General features: G+C 44.5%; 1 protein-coding gene and 1 long non-coding RNA gene across 2 annotated transcripts in view; one reads left to right on the forward strand and one right to left on the reverse strand.

Annotated features, from left to right (window-relative positions):
* Nucleotides 1-692: 692 nt before the first annotated feature.
* Nucleotides 693-17728, reverse strand: part of LOC146176217 (uncharacterized) — a 213261-nt gene continuing 196225 nt past the window's right edge. Inside the window, exon 3 of the long non-coding RNA XR_014701172.1 lies at nucleotides 693-998. This is a non-coding gene — a long non-coding RNA (uncharacterized LOC146176217). The remainder of the gene's footprint in view (nucleotides 999-17728) is intronic.
* Nucleotides 5695-17728, forward strand: part of LOC146176218 (uncharacterized) — a 42848-nt gene continuing 30814 nt past the window's right edge. Inside the window, exon 1 of the mRNA XM_084580729.1 lies at nucleotides 5695-5836. Coding sequence (XP_084436855.1) covers nucleotides 5695-5836 — 142 coding nt within the window. The remainder of the gene's footprint in view (nucleotides 5837-17728) is intronic.

Here is a 17728-nt window from a genome sequence, read left to right on the forward strand (position 1 = left end):
GCAAAGAGCAAACAGTTATGTTCGATAGGGTGCCATAAAATGTACTCTGGAATGCATGCACGCTGCAGCGGTATGTGCGAATGAAATATGAATGGGACAGCCGTTAGTGGACGTTTACCAAAAAACGCATTAAAAGAAACAACGTGTTTTCGTAGCTCATACTAAGGCCAGATCAATGCTTTGTGTGATGCTAGTATTTTCTTTTTTTGCTTGCCTTGTATGTAGCTGCCTGCAGACAGGAGAGTGGGCATAATTGAGCATCCACTGACAGCTCCAGGACAACGGTGGCTTGACAAAGTGCAACAGGGGTCACGAGCTGTCACATTAAAGCAGTAAAATACGGCGATGCCCGCGCTCCTCATGCTTCTCTGTCAACTGCCAACATGCCGCCCTAAGACGCGAGGCGGTGCATTTATGAATAAGGAGACCTGTTGTCACCGCACGTTGTTTTGAGCCTCTCGGCTAGGGGGGCATGTTTCGATTGTGTCATTTTTTGAGCACGTGCTCCGACAGCACAATCAGTGAGCTGTCGGTCGACGCTAGTCGCTTCTCTGTACCGGTGGCAGAGGCCACATTTGGGCGTCTCAGTAAATAATGTATGTGGTTCTTTATGTCTATGCGCGTCACAGCAGAGCGATGTGACTTTACGCACCTTAAAAAGAATGCTGACAGCGTGCAGTAAGAATAGACTGTTTTTATTTTTTGGAACCGAGGTTTGCAGACACAAATAGAAAGCCGTCTTTTTTTCTCTCTCTGCATGGTTTTTACAACAATTCTTTATTTAAGCAAGGCACTGCAAGCTCGACAAGCGGCATACGGCGAAAGGTGGGCGCTATGCCTTTTGTTTCCCTAAATCATGTTCTCATGGATAAATATTAAGATAACGGTATCCGATCTGTCAAATTCATACAAGATCATAAAACAATCATAGAAATCACAGGTGAGGTCACGCGCTCTCGGCGAAAACACGTTCCCCATCCTCTGCTCCTGTGACAAGCCTGAAAAAAAAAAAAAAAGAGCATTTTCGCTGGGTATGAATAGTCACTTTCTACCATAAATAAGCAATAGGCTGTTTCTGCATATGCTAAGGACGTTATTAGCATGACTTTACATTGTGACATTAGATAAGTGTTTAGAGTTTGTTTCGTTTTCCCTGCGTTGTCCGGAAGGGTGGTGTATAAACAAGAAGCATCGTAAAATTAACATATATAGACACTCAAAAATCGTGAGATGATGATGTGGCATGAAAATTGTAGTACTAGCTTGATGTGACACTGATAATAAATGCAAGCGCAACAGCCTTCTTCGCGGTTCTATTCATCTGTACCGCGGAAGCAATGATCACTAACAACCACCTCCACTTATGTGTGCTGCACTGAGGGCGTGGTCATTGCGAAGCTTATGGCGAGTTCTTTTCAATAAAGTCTACAATAACAATACAATAAGTCAGGTCGTCGGGAAATATATCAAATGAAAGGTTCTTATCATGGTATCCAGAAGAACGAAGTCAAGTGAGGACAAGCTTTAAGTAATCGGGTGATGATTCTTTAGCAATGATTGGTTTAAGAACTGCGATAGGTACGAGGTACGGTTTGCGCGTTTGGGTCACACACCAAGGCGGACATTATGTGTGTGTGCAAGAGTTGAATGCACACTGCAATTTACCTAATGCTAACCATAACACTTTTTTTTTACATGTGATTTAAATTCGTCAAAAGCGCGGTTGAACTTTGTCTCTAAATTTTCCTAAAAGAAAAAAGTGCAATAAGCGCATTTAAGAACTCGGTGAGGGAGTTTTCGCGCATTGTATTTGTAGTATCATTGCCATAATGAAGTTGACTTGTTTTACATAATGAAATATGCCGACGGAGTCTTAGTTGCTTGACGCATAACAAATGTCCGCGACGCTATTTTATATCAACGCAGTGCTAAAAGGCCACTCAAAGAACTTTGGAATGCACATTTTCTACCCTAATAGTTTACTATATTGCCGATGATGAAACTTTAAAAATGAGACCCACTTCTATTTTCAAGGCCTTTTTGGATAAAGCGTAATATATGACCTAACATAAGCGCTGCATTTTTGCTGAATTTTTGTTGGTTTCGTTTGCCATTTCGTTTTACAACGCTCTCTCTCTATCGCCAATATATGCCGAATGAAGAGGAAGGCTCGTTTTGAACTTCGGAAACCAAGATTTCAGATTGTTCGTGTTATATCCCTAGTGAAAAAAGCCGTATGAGTCACAATGACGTCATACAGATTTCTCATACTAAACTCATACAAATATCATATATTCTCATATGTTTCTCATAGGATGAATGAGATTTGTAGGAGATGATGAGATTTGTAGGAGATGATGAGATTTGTACGAGTTTAGTATGAGTTTAGAATGAGTTTAGTGTGGGAATTTGTCTGAGGTTGTTGTGACTCATCGTTTTTTCACTAGGGATTTTTTTAGATTTGTTTGTTTTCTATTTTAATGTAGGCCATTCAGTAGCACTTTTCCATCGTGTCTTCTTCTCGTTCCAGTAGCACCGATATGTAGTTTGAGCTTTCCTCGTGCCTAGCATGTTTTCCAGCTCCCACGAGCACACATTCAAGCACGCCTGTTCCCGGCCTCGCTCTTAGACGAAACTTCAGCCTTTCGCCATTATGCCTCGCACTACCATGACGCGGTTCTGGCAACCTCCATTGTCTGTCGATTTTCCTAGTCCGACAAAGAGTATGTCTTTATGCTTGTCTACACGTCACCGCATCTCCTTTCACAACTCCTTGCAGTCTGGTGAGTCTTGTCCTGTACCTGCCCCTTAAGTGATTTCCGCTTCCTATCCGTGTTTCTCCTTCCCTCTTCAACGCTGAAATACCCGCTTTCCGGACACACTTCCTGAAAGGGACGCCTGAAGATGGACTGCCATTTTCTTGCCAGGTTTCTCGAGCTGAAGTTTCTGTCATCTAGTACGGTAAGGAGCATAGCGCAGCTCAGGAAGATCGGCTGAACAGGGAGAACGACCGTAAGTGGCAGGAGTACTTTACTCACTTCGGAAGCAGCCCAGTCGGTTAGGATGTACACATCCGTCGTTCACGACGTCTCTTTTCTGTTCGTATCTCGCCCTGTCCAAAGCGTCGAGCTTCTTCCGATTGAGTGCCAAGTTAGCCTAAATTTCCATTGGTGGCGACGAAGTTTAGCGGCTCTGACAAGAACAACAGGTGAGTTTGAAAAGATATCTTCGCAGAATACTTTTTTAATCCTGAAGTAGGTCCTCATTTAAGTTTTGAATTGTTTCACCGTGTTTTGTTTTCTTTTTAACGCTTGCAATATACATCGTGACTTCAAGCAATCATATACCGTTAATAAACATAAAGGCACTTCCATTCTCTTACTTTGAACATAGTAGGGCAAGGCTTCTAAAAAGAGACGGTGCGAGACAGTAGAAAGGACTGGAGCACATTTTAAAAGGAGTTGTTCACGCTGTCAGGCTTCCTGTTGTGTGCTCATGAACATTGTAAACAAAAATTCATCAGAAATTTTATTACAATAATATTGAAATTTTCTCCAAAGAAGCATGTTTGGTGTGACAATCATTAAGGATTATTTAATATGATAATTAATTTCTCCTTTCTTTATGCAATACTCTTTCTGGACGTGCATGTTTTAATCATATGGCCCGAAATTAATGTATTAAGACTCATGTGAAGAAGGGAATACGCTTTGTATCACGCGCTGACCACGATAGGAAGATAGGAATCACAGGCATTCATGGCTTTTCCTTCCGTCGCAATAGCGCCGACCCAGGCAGCAAAATGTTTGTACTGACAAACGCATTCTTTTCTTTTTTTTTCAAACTACCGTAAAGAGCAATAAAGCAAGCAAAACATTTGTTTACATCAACGCATTTGACTTATTTTACTTTCTTCTGAGAATATTTTTTTAGGTATACGTGCAGCGGAAATGGTGTTTGTTGTAAAACAAAATCAGGAAGTGATCGACACCTCTCGATGTGTTGTTACCGACTGAAATTAAAACTACAATTGAAACAAAAAAAAAAAAACAGTTTTCTGTCACACCGACCTTCGTAAAAACTGCAACCACGCGCACTTTTTACGACAGCCATGCAGTCTCGCTTTTCCTGCTTGGTTTCTTGAAAAATTCTAATGTGACGCGCTAATGAAATTCCATTTATGTCTGAGAAATCACCAGCACGTTTCTGTATTCTCTTGAATGAAAGCTTTACGTTTCTTGGCATATTCTTCACATTAAACATTCCTTACAAAATCTTCCTAAGCACCTGCTTTACATATTCTTTACATTAGATAATTCACTGTCCGGAAAACGTCTATTTCAAAGGTTTTAGTAATTCTTGAAAAAGGACTGCAAAAGAGATTCACACACGTACTTTAACTATCTGGCACAAGAATAAGGATGCTCTGCCCGTTACTAACGTCTGCAGAGAGTGGCATTTCAGCAAAACGAAAAAGATCCAACAAGTGTACTACATGTAGGTGGACACTTCAGCCTTGCCCTAAGGGAAGAGAAGGAGACGGAATAAAAGAGCAAAAGAGGGAAGGTGTAGACTTTCGATCTGCCGGTGGGGTATTGACGGGCTTCAATTTTACACAGTACAAGGACCCCTATTTTTTTTTTTTTTTTTTTCATTTAATTTCTGAGATTCCACCACTGTGACCGTAGTTAACACCTCGTATTCGGAACCACTAGCTAAGAGCAGTAATCCTATATAGCCCTACTACAGTGGGTCGGGAAAGGAAAACTATTTTCCTTTGTGCTAAGTTGATCGAACGTTTCCGTACGGGGTTCAAACTGTCACAAACTGACTTCTTGGTTGATACTGTGTTCTTCGTTCAGCGCCACATGTTTCCTACTAACAATCCCTGCAGTGGAACCTGCGTTCTCAAATACTCAAGGTTTCACTTCTACTGGCACACGAACGAGTAATTGCCACACTCTGAGCTACTCGCGCGTTTGTTATCTCATGCAAATCCTAGCCAGGAATGTGAAAGAAACTGCCACTTGTGACGACGCCTGTTAAAGATAGCTTACAGTGCAATAAAATTCGAGAGTTACATAAAACATTTAGGCGTATAGAAAATTTCACTTCTGGATAAGAGATGATACAAGTGTAACCACAATACTCAATCAACTTTATGGCGAAAATAAGAGAGCTTATTGTTTCGTCACCCCACATGACAATCGAAATTTTTCAGCAAGGTGGTTTACTGGGCGAGGTGGTCGGACATTATGTTAAAACAGCGCTAAAAACACGGATAGATAGAAAGACAAATACACATTACGCTGAATGGTGGTTTGTCTTTCTATCTGTCCGTATTTCTAGCCCTGTCTTAACATAATGAAATTTTTGGGTTGCATATTATTCTTACGCGTTCCTTCTTTTTCAAGCCATGTGTTTCGTATGAGAAACTAGTAAACTAAACATTGATATAGGGTCAAGATAACCGCACAATAGTAACGCAGAAATAGCAGTTTTGATAGATTTCTCCAATGTTTAACATTTTCCCCTTTTTTCTTTTTCGAAGCCTACTTCGTCAACCGACCCAAGACCTGGAGCAGTGTTCCGTGTCTGAGAGTCCTACTCTGGGACATCTTTCTACCACATCGAACCCGCTGGTTATTTGGATCCTTTCCGTTGTCCGATATCGTTTTGGTCTCGCATGCATTCATGCCGGGAGTCCGGACACAAATGTCTGACTCGGCTTTTGCCCAAGCAGCAGCGTCGGTGTCTGCATGCAACTTGCAGAACTGTAACAATCAGCCGGCACAGAGCGACGGAGCATTGAAAGCCGAGGGGAGCGTTGACTATGGTAAGCGCCGGAGCAATGGAACCCACCTTGGGTGGGGTGCGGCCAAGGGGGTGGGGAATGCTGTGACGCTAGATAGAATGGCACTCGTGCCAACTCGCCGCCGACCCGCCGATCTCACAGCGGGGTCGGGAAGGCGGGGGCTGCCAGCAGTGAAGGTATAGAATCTGCGGTAGGAAGCATGTTAGCTTTTTTGTGCGGTTTTTCTCTGTGGCCCCTCCGCCCTAGTATCCGTTAGAAATGCGGCAATGGCACCCTTCGGGAGAAGGCGTGTTGAAAATGAGCTTACCGTACGCATAATTTTGGCGGAGAAGCATACTATACATCGAGTAGTGCGAAGCGGAAGAGTATTATTTCAGCGTAGTCCGTACCGAGCCTCGATTCTCTACTGCGGTAATAAGCACGCTGATGGGCGAATTGGTATGAAATTATAAGAGTATAGCAGAGCACCAGCCCGCATACGAAAGAAGAAGGACCAAGTCACAGCGATGACATAAAACTGGTGACTTTATTCATAGCGTCACTGGTTAAGTAAACGCGGCCACGGTTGTAAAACTAGGAAGAAAACATGAATAGCAGTAACAGCAGGGAGAGATAAGATGTGGGGGGGGGGGGGGGGGGGGAGGTCACAGTACTCTGGTATTTAAAATAACCTTACTGGCATGTAATGAACTGTCATGCGGAATTCTCCAATATTACTCGAGATGTTGCCCAATGCGGGCGTTTTCGCCCCTCTCCGCCCCACCTCCTCCCCTGCCTACAATTTTGTTATTGGACACGTATACATATACAGCTGATTAACACTCTGTGCATTCGAGTCATTCGTCGGTTCTCCGGGGTAGATAAGCGCCATTCGTTGTAAGGGCAATAACAATAGCGACTACTCGACGCCCGCAGTATTATCGTGAGACAGAATGCAATGGCGCTGTCAATACCAGCTCAATGGCTGCATTTCCGTAAGCATCTACATTGGCATGCTCTTACACTACTCCTCTTGCGTAATACCGATCGTACGCTTCCACTTACATGTGGAGATTTCCCCAGTGTCATAAATATTACTCATAAAGATCTCCATTCGGACTCACCAAAGATAACAAAGAGACCCCTTAGAGTTTGTTCATGTCCCAGCGTGCACGTTCTTGCTTGTTCCTTACCAAGGGGGCTCAGTTGTAACTTTATCTCAGGCAAGTTGCGCCACTCGGTTTCACTGTTCTGATTAAGAACAGTGTGCGTGGCGAAGTTGCGTAGACCCTTTCTCTCTAGAAAACACTTGCCCATGCGATCCCACTCAGCAGATAAAATTGATTTGCGAATATTTTCTGCAGCCCTTTCATGATGGGGAAGCTGAGATCTCTGCAATCACGTAGCCCGAAGGCTTTCTTCACCGGATCGCGTAATTAAGTAGCAGCAAGCGCAGCTGCCTGAGGAAGAAGCAAGCCGTTAACGACATTTTAATTACCGTTCTCGATGCGTATGCGAAGTTTCAGGTGTGAGACCTCTCAAGAACAGAGTATGGATTCAAGGTCACGCTAAATATATCGGCTGCCGAGCTTAGGAGTTGTCTTTTAACCGTCAGCATTATCAAATTACTAGCGAAATCCAATCGCATTATTTTTTATGAGAATGGTACATTGGTCTTCATCGTTCCCATTTAAGCAAGGGCTCCTAGCTATCCACAAGGTGCTTGATGGACGCGAGAAAAGGAACAGTAAGTTTGAGGAAATCGGGGAAGCGCTTCTACGTTAGAAGGAATGGAAGGAAGAAGAACCTAGCTATGTTATCGTCGTTCGTCCTTGTTTCGCGTTAATATCATGTCTTCAGCCCGTGGATATGCCTCTTCTTTGTTTTCTTCGGTTCTTATAAAAAGGTCTGGCGCTATGTCTGGGGGACGAAACTTGTCATCCCTTTGTGCAGATTGCAGGAAGTTGCTTGTTTAGCTAAGTCGCTTTCGACTGCATATTTTTCTTATAATGCGCAGAAACCAAGCCTATTGAGATACACAGATATAGATATATATTTTAATGGCAACAGGAGATGTCTGCCTGGTGGTAAGCCTAGCATGCTACTCCTGATGAGGGTTGAGGGATAAGGGTGACAGATTGTGGGAGGGGAAGGGGAAATAAATGAGAGAAAAAAGAGAATCGGTGTCGCACACTTTCACACGCACATAAGCACACACAGATGAGTTTTAAAGGGTATTGATCAACCCTGTGTCCTTAAGAAAAGTTAACTTTCACACGCACATAATCACACACAGATGAGTTTTAAAGGGTATTAATCAACCCTGTGTCCTTCAGAAAAGTTACTAAGGCCTTGGTAGCCCTCGCAGCAGACGATCCGTCGCACCAAGGACCCAAGACATGTTCAAGGCGCAAGGTTGTTTCTTTAGGTAAGCTTAAATTATTGCGCAGTGTCCTGCGATGTGCAGTAAACCGTTGACAGGAGGTTACCAAATGTTCAAAATTTTCACACACATCACATGTAGAGCACAGAGGCCTGCTCGCTATGCCTATTTTATGTAGGAAGTAGTTTGTGTATGACACATTTAAGCGGATTCTGTGTAGACAGTTTCGATGCCACCTGTTCAAATTGTGAGGAATTCGAAAGACGCAAGTGGGATCTATTCGGTGTAGAGGTCGATATTGATGGTTCGGGTCACACCACAGAGAGCGTTGCAATCGCCACGATTCAGTTGCTACAAGTCTTGCTGCATCTCTTCGTGAGAATGGTATTGAAATTGTCCTTGTGGAATCTTTTAGTTCTTTTGCAGCGGCGTCTGCGAGGTCGTTGCCCGCGATGCCGCAGTGAGCAGGTAACCACTGTAGTACAATGCTGTGACTGAGGTCATAGGCCTCTGTGTGTAGCTTATTTATGTCAATGACGAGCTCTTCCTGAATTCTTGATGATTTAAGCAATTGTAGTGCAGCGCGACAATCGCTGAAGATAACCCATGCTGCAGGGCGTTGTTGTAGAATATATATAATTGCTTCTCTCAGAGCTGTTAACTCAGTAGCCACAGCTGAAGTGCGATGACTGAGTGTTGCCGAGATTGTGGTGTGCATTGATGGTATCCACACGCTGATGGATGAAGAAATAGCTGTGACAGAGCCATCAGTATAGATGTGGCAATGATGACTGTAGCGTGCAAAGATGTGCTCAAGGGCGAAGTATTTAAGTGCGGGTCCTGGGGTGTGGGCTTTTCTTTTGATGCCAGGTATAGTTGTCGAAATTTGCCATGAAGCAAACCTCCATGGTGGGAAAGATGACAGTACTGCACGTTGATATTGCGCAGGCAGTAGATTGGAGAGTGATGTCATGCTTTGCTCTGAAAACGGGTGGGTAGGTTCACGTGCAAATCGCAGCTGGGCGCGAAGCAGCTCCTGCGGTATCAGCACGGTTACAGATAGACGTCTGCTCTCCGCCAGAGTGCACACTGTGGAAGTGTTTTTTGGAAGACCAAGGCACACTCTCAAAGCTTTGGCCTGCATGGCTTCAAGTAGTTTAATGCTTGACTGCGAGAGGCCTTGAAGAACAGGGAGGCTATAACGCAGAAGACCTTCACAAAGTGCTCCATAAAGCCGTAATAAGGAATCGGTAGAGCAGCCTCTTTTGGTCGTTGAGAGCATACGGAATATAGATACGTATGAAGAGAGTTTGGTCTTAAGTTGTTGAACGTGTGGTGACCATGAAAGGGATCTATCAAAGGTCACACCTAGAAATTTTTGATGGTTGACATACGGTATAGGAGTGCCAGCAACTTTCAGTACATAACGGGAGAGATCACGTCGTGAAAATGAAATTGCTGCGCACTTTTCTGGAGATATAACAAGACCTCGCTTGTTTAAAAATAATGCAATGCCAACTATTGCTTTTTGTAGCCGAGCATGCACAATGCGCCTGTTTCTTCCGGAGCACCATATGCAGATGTCATCTGCGTAGAGAGAGATTTGAACAGTAGGTGGCAAGGACCTGTCTAAACCAAGAAGAGATATATTGAAGAGGGTTGGACTTAAAATCCCTCCCTGAGGAACGCCACGAGACACATGATGTAAGGACGTGTCACCTTGATCCGTTGGCATGTAAATGGTTCTATCCCGAAGATAGTCAGAAAGCCAGTTATACATTCGTCCAGCAATGCCAATTGAACGCAAGGCTGAATGAATCGCCTCGTGCGTGACATTATCAAATGCTCCTTTAACGTCAAGAAAAACAGCAATAATTAGAGACCGCTCAGCTTTGCTGCGCCTGACACAGTTGGCAAGAGCAATAACATTATCAATACTGCTTCGGCCTTTTCGGAAGCCAGACATTGATGCAGGGTAAATTCCCCTATTCGTCAAGTCCCAGGTAAGGCGTGAATGAACCATTTTTTCCATCAATTTCCCAACACAGCTTAGCAGTGCAATAGGACGATAAGCGTTTAGATCAATTGATGGCTTACCAGGTTTAAGAACGGGTATTACGCGCGCAGTCTTCCAGCTCTCTACAAGGCTGCCAGCTATCCAAGAGTTGTTATAGATGGTAAGCAGCTGAGTTTTGGCTTTTCTTCCAAGACGCGACAGCGAAGTGTAGCTAACATGGTCAGGCCCTGGGCAAGATCTTTTGTTGGTAACTGCTAGCGCAGCTTGAAGTTCTTCCATAGTGAACAGTTCGTCTAGGAAAGAAGTGTTGGGCGACGGGACAAAGGTGGGGAGCACATTTTGCAGTGAAGGAGCTGCTAATGGAGCAATCATCTTTGAACAGAAAGTCTCTGCTACATGAAGACAAGTAGTATTGGCATTTAGAGCCACGCACTCGAAAGGATGTAGTTGTGAAGGCTGACTTCTTAAGCTTCGCACAATACTCCACACTTTAGATAGTGGCTTTCTAGGATCTAATTTTGCACAAAAAGATGTCCATTTCCTTCTTTCTAGCTTGTCCAAATGGCGTTGAACGTGTTTTTGTGCTCGCCTAGAAGTCCGGATATCGTCTCTAGAAAGTGTCTTGCGCGCTCGTCTTTCTGCTCTGCGACGTATTGCTCGAAGTTTTTCATATTCGGCGTCAACAGCTGAGTACACCTTTGGCAGGTGGAGGACTCTCGTGTGCAATGTTTGAGCATGTGCTACTGCAGCAATGAAGGAGTCATAACTTAAGTTCGACAGATCCTGCTTTTCTACGGCATCAGCGAAAGCTTCCCAGTTCGTGTAGCGAACTTTATGCCGCTGAGAGGCGAGAGAAAAGCCACAAACCTCAATATATGTAGGTAGGTGATCGCTGCCATGAGTCTCGATGTCCACAGACCAGGTTGTTGAAGCTGACAGATCAGCAGAGATCATGGAGATGTCAAGAGCACTGGACCGTGCTCCTTGATAGTAAGTTGCTTGGCCGTCGTTGAGAAATAATAAATTGTAGGAAAGTGCGAAGTCGAATAGCTGCCGGCCTCTGGCTGTCGATCTGACGCCTCCCCAAGCAGGATGATGTGCGTTGAAATCTCCCGTTATAATGTGTGGCACAGGGGTACTTCGCATGATATCTTGTAGGCGTTCAATATTGAAATTAGCACGAGGTGGTATGTAGGCAGCAATTACTGTAAACTGCGTGTTCATGCACTTTAAAGTGGCTGCAACGTACTCATTATGTGGATCAGTTTGTATGGGATGCTGGATGAAGTTGACGTCATTCCGGATAGCCAGAAGAACTTTACTGAGGTCTGTACCAGTTGTTGATTGCAGTACTGTGTAGCCTGAGAGACGGATTGTAGTATTACCTATTGAGATACAGTGCATGCTTGTGTGTCTGCGCATTCGTATGCGTCGATCGGTGTGTGTGTCTCCTTTTTTGTGAACTTAGACTCTTCTGGAACTAGTGATATGTCACAATAAAAAAAAGAACTTGGAAAAAAATTCGTCTTGCATGGTTGATATTTGTATGCATGTGTAAGTATAATAACATGTAATGTCACGGTTTACCACAAACCATTATTTCAGTTTGTTTATTTGTTTGTTTGTTTGTTTGTTTGCTTGCTTGCTTGCTTGCTTGCTTGTTCGTTCGTTTGTTTGTTTGTTTGTTTGTTTGTTTGTTTGTTTGTTTGTTTGTTTGCTTGCTTGCTTGCTTGCTTGCTTGCTTGCTTGCTTGTTTGTTTGTTTGTTTGTTTGTTTGTTTGTTTGTTTGTTTGTTTGTTTGTCTGTTTGTTTGTTTGTTTGTTTGTTTGTTTGTTTGTTTGTTTGTTTGTTTGTTTGTTTGTTCGTTTGTTCGTTCGTTCGTTCGTTCGTTTGTTTGTTTGTTTGTTTGTTTGTTTGTTTGTTTGTTTGTTTGTTTGTTTGTTTGTTTGTTTGTTTGTTTGTTTGTTTGTTTTTCGACAGGCTCGACAAGCAACTTTGTAATTTAAGTATGAATTCAATAACCTTCCTGAACTTCAATATTGCAAAGCGCAATTTACGAAGGAACTACGAATAAAACGACACAACCATATACCGTTCTCCCCAAGGGACCCAACTGCTTGCACGTCGGCTTGCCAAGCGCGGAACCATAGCTAAATCAGTAATATTGGCATGGAAGTCATCCTGGGGAATGCAGCATGACAGGTTTACTTCAATATTAAGCTTTCCTTATATTGTCACGATATTGGCGACTAGGGCTAGGCTATCAGAGCCGGTGCAGGTGGAATTATAAGGTCCAAGCTTTAGGTACGTCCTTCTAGTCCGGAGCCGACTCACTTCGTCCTTTTTCTCCGAGCGCCACTTCAACGTCTTTCGCTGCGAGCGCCCCCTGGCATTCCTCCCTCCTTAAGCGTGACGCACACGGCACACGTGCACACAGGTGGACAAAAGCAAACGAAAAAAAAAAGTTGGCAGATGCCGTCTTTCAGTTACCGCGTAAAATACGGCTTCATGCGTAGGACATGAACTGTCTCTGGACGAGGTAGCCGACGGCCTCTCTGCTCTGGGCCATCTGGGAGGACCTCATAGTTAACGTCGCTGAGGCGCCGCAAGACTTTATATGGTCCGAAGTAACGGCAAATCAGCTTTTCTGATAGGCCACGGCGTCGAACAGGAGTCCACACCCACACCTGGTCCCCGGTGTTGTAGGAAGCTTGTTTGTGGCGGAGGTTGTACCGGCGTGAATCCTTGTCCTGTTGCTGGGCGATGTGGACGCGTGCTAGTTGGCGTGCTTGCTCAGCATGTTGGGCAAAGTGTTCGGCGTCAGTAGAAAGCTCGGTATCTGTTTCGCAAGGGAGCATTGCGTCCAGCATCGTCCGAACCTCTCTGCCGTAAACTAGGCGAAACGGCGTGAAGCGTGTCGTCTCTTGGACTGCCGTATTGTACGCGAATGTCACATATGGTAGGATAGCATCCCAAGTCTTGTGCTGGGCGTCGACATACATCGCCAGCATGTCCGCAATGGTTTTATTAAGCCTTTCAGTCAGCCCATTGGTCTGCGGATGGTAAGCAGTAGCTTTTCGATGTGCCGTACCGCTGAGATGAAAAACTTCGGCCATCATTTGTGAAGTAAAGGCAGTCCCTCTGTCAGTAATAATACAGGTCGGAGCACCGTGCCGCAGCATGATCTGGTGTACAAAGAAATGGGCAACCTCCGATGCTGTACCACTAGGTAACGCTTTGGTCTCGGCATATCGAGTCAGGTAGTCTGTGGCGATGATTATCCAGCGGTTGCCCCCGGAGGATCGAGGGAAAGGACCGAGAAGGTCCATGCCGACTTGATCAAACGGTGCGCGTGGTGGTATTATGGGCACGAGAAGGCCTGCAGGCTTTGATTGCGGAACCTTCCGACGCTGACATTGCCGACAGCTCTTAACATAGCGCTTAACGACAGTTGCAAGGTTAGGCCAGTAGAATGTTTTTCGTATTCTAGCAAGTGTGCGAGTATAGCCCAAGTGACCAGAAGTTGGTTCATCGTGGCACGCGGAAAGGATTTCCTCTCGCAGAGCTGCTGGTACCACGAGGAGGTAGGTTCTCGAATCGGATCTAGAGCTGTGCTTATAGAGTACACCACTTCTCAGGCAGAAAGTTGAGAGGCTCCGAGAAAAGCACTTAGGTATTGTGGCTGGCTGATCTTCTAAATAATCGATCAGGGCTCGTAACTCTGGATCAGCACGCTGCTGATGAGACATATCTGAAGCATCAACAGCTCCGAGAAAACTGCCCGAGTCACCCGTATGTGGTGAAGCGAGCTCGACGGGCGCACGAGAGAGCGCGTCAGCATCTTCATGTTTATGTCCGGACTTGTAGACTATAGTAAGGTCAAACTCCTGTAGGCGAAGGCTCCATCGCGCCAGGCGGCCGCATGGGTCACGCAGGTTGGCCAGCCAACACAAGGAATGGTGGTCAGTGACCACTTTAAATGGGCGACCATTTAAATGGGCGACCAGAAAAAGGACGAAGTGAGCCGACTCACTTCGTCCTTTTTCTCCGAGCGCCACTTCAACGTCTTTCGCTGCGAGCGCCCCCTGGCAATATTGTCCATACATGTATAATCACACAATTATACGAAATGCAGAAAGCCTTTGAGCTGCAACTTGATGGTTGATTTGTGTCGTGAAGTTCAAACTTTAAAAATAATGAGTGACAATAGGTTGAGAAGTTATTATATACTTATGTGCTCACTTTTGAGCCCTCTAGAAATGAGAAGTTTGCTGCAATGTCCGTATCACGAGGCATTCGTCATGTAGAAATAACATTTCATTATCTGCCCATTTCACATGATCGATATATTATCAGTACTTGCGCATAGCCCGACAACACAACATGTCGTCTGCATAGGTTGCTGGACTAATTTACCCTTTCTTACTAGTAGACATCACTGCGAATAGATTTAAAAAGGTGCTACTGGTCCACAAAAAAAATGTTCTGATCTTGCGTAGGGTAATTCTGGAGGACAAAAAGTAGACTATAGTCTACTTTTTGTCCTTCAGAATTTTTTGTCCTCCAGAAATCAGTGCTAAAATTAAAGCAGAAGCACTGAATCACGTTTACGTCGTTTGGCTTTCTGATGGAAAGCACTTGTCGATGTGGGACCGGTTCCTTATGCGCTAACCAAATGAGATCCTCAATCTGCTGCAAGCGAATTCGTGAAGTGCAAGAATAACGCGCTCCTGTGGTGTCTTTTTGGTGAGCATGAAGCCATCGATGAGTATCGACGCGCAATAATGTCCACGCGTAAGGCTTTCACAGCATGTTGTAGCAGCTCGTGCGACGGCTTTCAACCACGGGCTTACCGCTATATCATACTTTATTGTTCCGAAGTCGTATTCTGTCATCGTTCCTCTCGTGCTGCGTTCCCATAGCCTTCTATCATGTCTGAAAAACGTAGTCCTCTAAGACGAGTCTCAGAGAACAAACTCAGCTTTTCCCGGAAGTTCATTGCCCGGTGGGGCATTGCTTGTGCAGTGTGCGATAGATACAAGGCAGAAGCGGGTCACGTGACAGTTATGCTAAGTGCAGAAATTGTCGTGAGTTGTTTTTCTAGGTAGGGTGAAAGTTTATATTTGACCCGTTTTCCTTAGGCCAGCAAAAAATAAAAGTTTGGATGATTAGTCCTTAATGTCAAGTAACTCCGAGAGAGAAAAGTAAAGCACACTACGACACTCGACTCTCAGCGACCTTCAGTAGGTTTTTTCTAGGGCTAGGGTACAAAGACGCGCTTTACAAGCTTGGTTACGTTTAGCTGGGACGCCAAGTATATGGTAGGGCATGAGAGCTGTCTCGTGGCCCGAGCATGTGTTGCGCGTGGTTTCGAAGCCACACTGGACCAGCAAACACTTGGCTGTTCCTGGAAAGATGACAACGAAATGTACATGCTTGCCGCAATCCCCCACTCTTAAGTAGGTATACCATTGCGACCAAGGTCATCGTTCATTATATAGCCTTCTTGAGGCAGTCTACTTAGAACGCTACAGCGAAATACACCATATAGCTTCATGCAGGTAGGAATGTTAAATGGGTTTTTATGTTATGCTGTATCAGGCATGTTTTTATTCAGGTAGCTTGTGTCACATTGGGTGCGCTCATGTGTCCGAGACCTGATCTCTGTTACATTATATTGCTGTGCGGGAATGTTTCGTCACAACTTTAATTTTTGAGGAACTGTTCTCGTACCGAGAAATCAACCAGAAAATGTAAATAAAAAAGAACAGAAAGAAAAAATCGCTGTCCACGTCATAAATATGTCCACGGGCCAAGGCAATGTATTTTTGTGTGTGCATAAGGTTGACGCGAGCTGTCTTTTTGTGGCTGTGACTTGCTTATACATGTTATCTGTCTTTCCTTATAGCATTGTACACGGTCCCTAAATTTACTTCGTGTTTTTGACATATCATATTTCTATTACTGCCTTATGTTTATTTTATAATAACCGGACCAGTAGTTGCTGCAATGGGATGATAAGTTACTCTTTTGGATAGCCAACTGGCACGAGCATTTTGGCTCACACAGAATCTCCTACATATATTGTCTAGCTTATTGAGGGGTAATACTACAAGGTAGCACACAGCCACTGCTAAGTATTCCCCACATTTGCCTACACGCATTACAAAAAACATTCGGAAGCCGGTTTAAATGTTGGTCAAGTAAGGTCCCGGGAGCGAAAGGCCCACCCAGATTGCCCAGTGGCAACGGCGGTCGAATACGTAGCCGGGAAGTTCAGTTTCGATCCCGTTTGCGACTGCCGCGCTTCTCTGCAGGCAAAATGCAAGTTGCCCGAGTACTGTATTTGTCAGTGCTGTTTAAGAGCCCTATCTAGGGGGCCTAAGATTTTCTCAGCCCTCAACTATAGCAGCCATCATAGCCAGAGCCCCTTTAGGGTGTTAAATGCCATTAAACTAACCCTAAGACAAACCATTTAAAACTGAAGTTATACAGTGACCCCTCTGGTCGGTAAAATTTACTATACGCTTATAAGGTCGCTCCGTTTGTGACCCTGGCTGTTTTCTGTTACAACAATCGGACACGGGTCAAAGAAAGCACGTGATGACTTCAATAGCTGTCAGCTGTCTCCTACCACATGTGGTCAAACGAGTGGCTACACAACACCCCTCCCCCCTCCTTCTAATGTACGTGAAAAATGTCTGCATGTGGTTGTGAGATTCTCTCACAAAAAAAAAAAAAAAAAAGTGAAGAGGCCAGGAAAGGGGGCGTCGGCGGTGGAGGAAAAGGGAAGTACAGTGATTCGCCACAGATGACCGGGCGACCGAACAGTCTCGAATAACATCACGCTTGTAAACGAAGATGATCGATGATGTCTATTGTCGGACAGCCTTCGGACAACTGGACATTGCGGCGATGAATGCGGCGCGTGTACTCAAAAAATCAGCGACGCGCAACAGCGTCCTCTCTCCGAGTAGCGCAGCTGCTTAAACCGGTGGACGTAGCGAAGTCAAAGGAAAATATTAGTTACAAAATCAAATTTTTCGTTGCCGTCGTATTTTGGTACAACAACTTGGGCGCAGCCGTGCTGTACAACAACCAATTCGTGAATGAGGGCAGCGGGTTAGTCCTCTGTTTCCTAGTAGCATATATATTCTCAACGAGTGATATTTCTGTCTTTTTGCTATGATTGGCCACTTCAACTAGATACATAAACAAAGGCATGTTACTGAGTCGAATGCAGGAAGCCGGAGCAGCTTGCGATATTGCTCAGTAATGCAAAGCGTATATAAGAATGTTTGGAGGAGTTGAATGAGATGGGTATGTTAAAAAGGGAAACAGAGAAATGAAACACAAAGGAAATAGTGCCAGGGAAGTTCGTAAGAACAGCATTCCAGTTAGATACATGAACTATGAAAGGAAATAACGGAAAGTATTGGAAAGAAGAAAATAAGCAGGTTGACAATATTCCCAGGGCACCGAAGTATGTATCATTTGACAATGTTGACAGCCCGGTCTTTGATGCTGCTGAAAA

The sequence above is a fragment of the Amblyomma maculatum genome, chromosome 10, assembly GCF_055883805.1.
Source record: "Amblyomma maculatum isolate TAMU_Amacu chromosome 10, ASM5588380v1, whole genome shotgun sequence".
NCBI lineage: Eukaryota > Metazoa > Arthropoda > Arachnida > Ixodida > Ixodidae > Amblyomma > Amblyomma maculatum.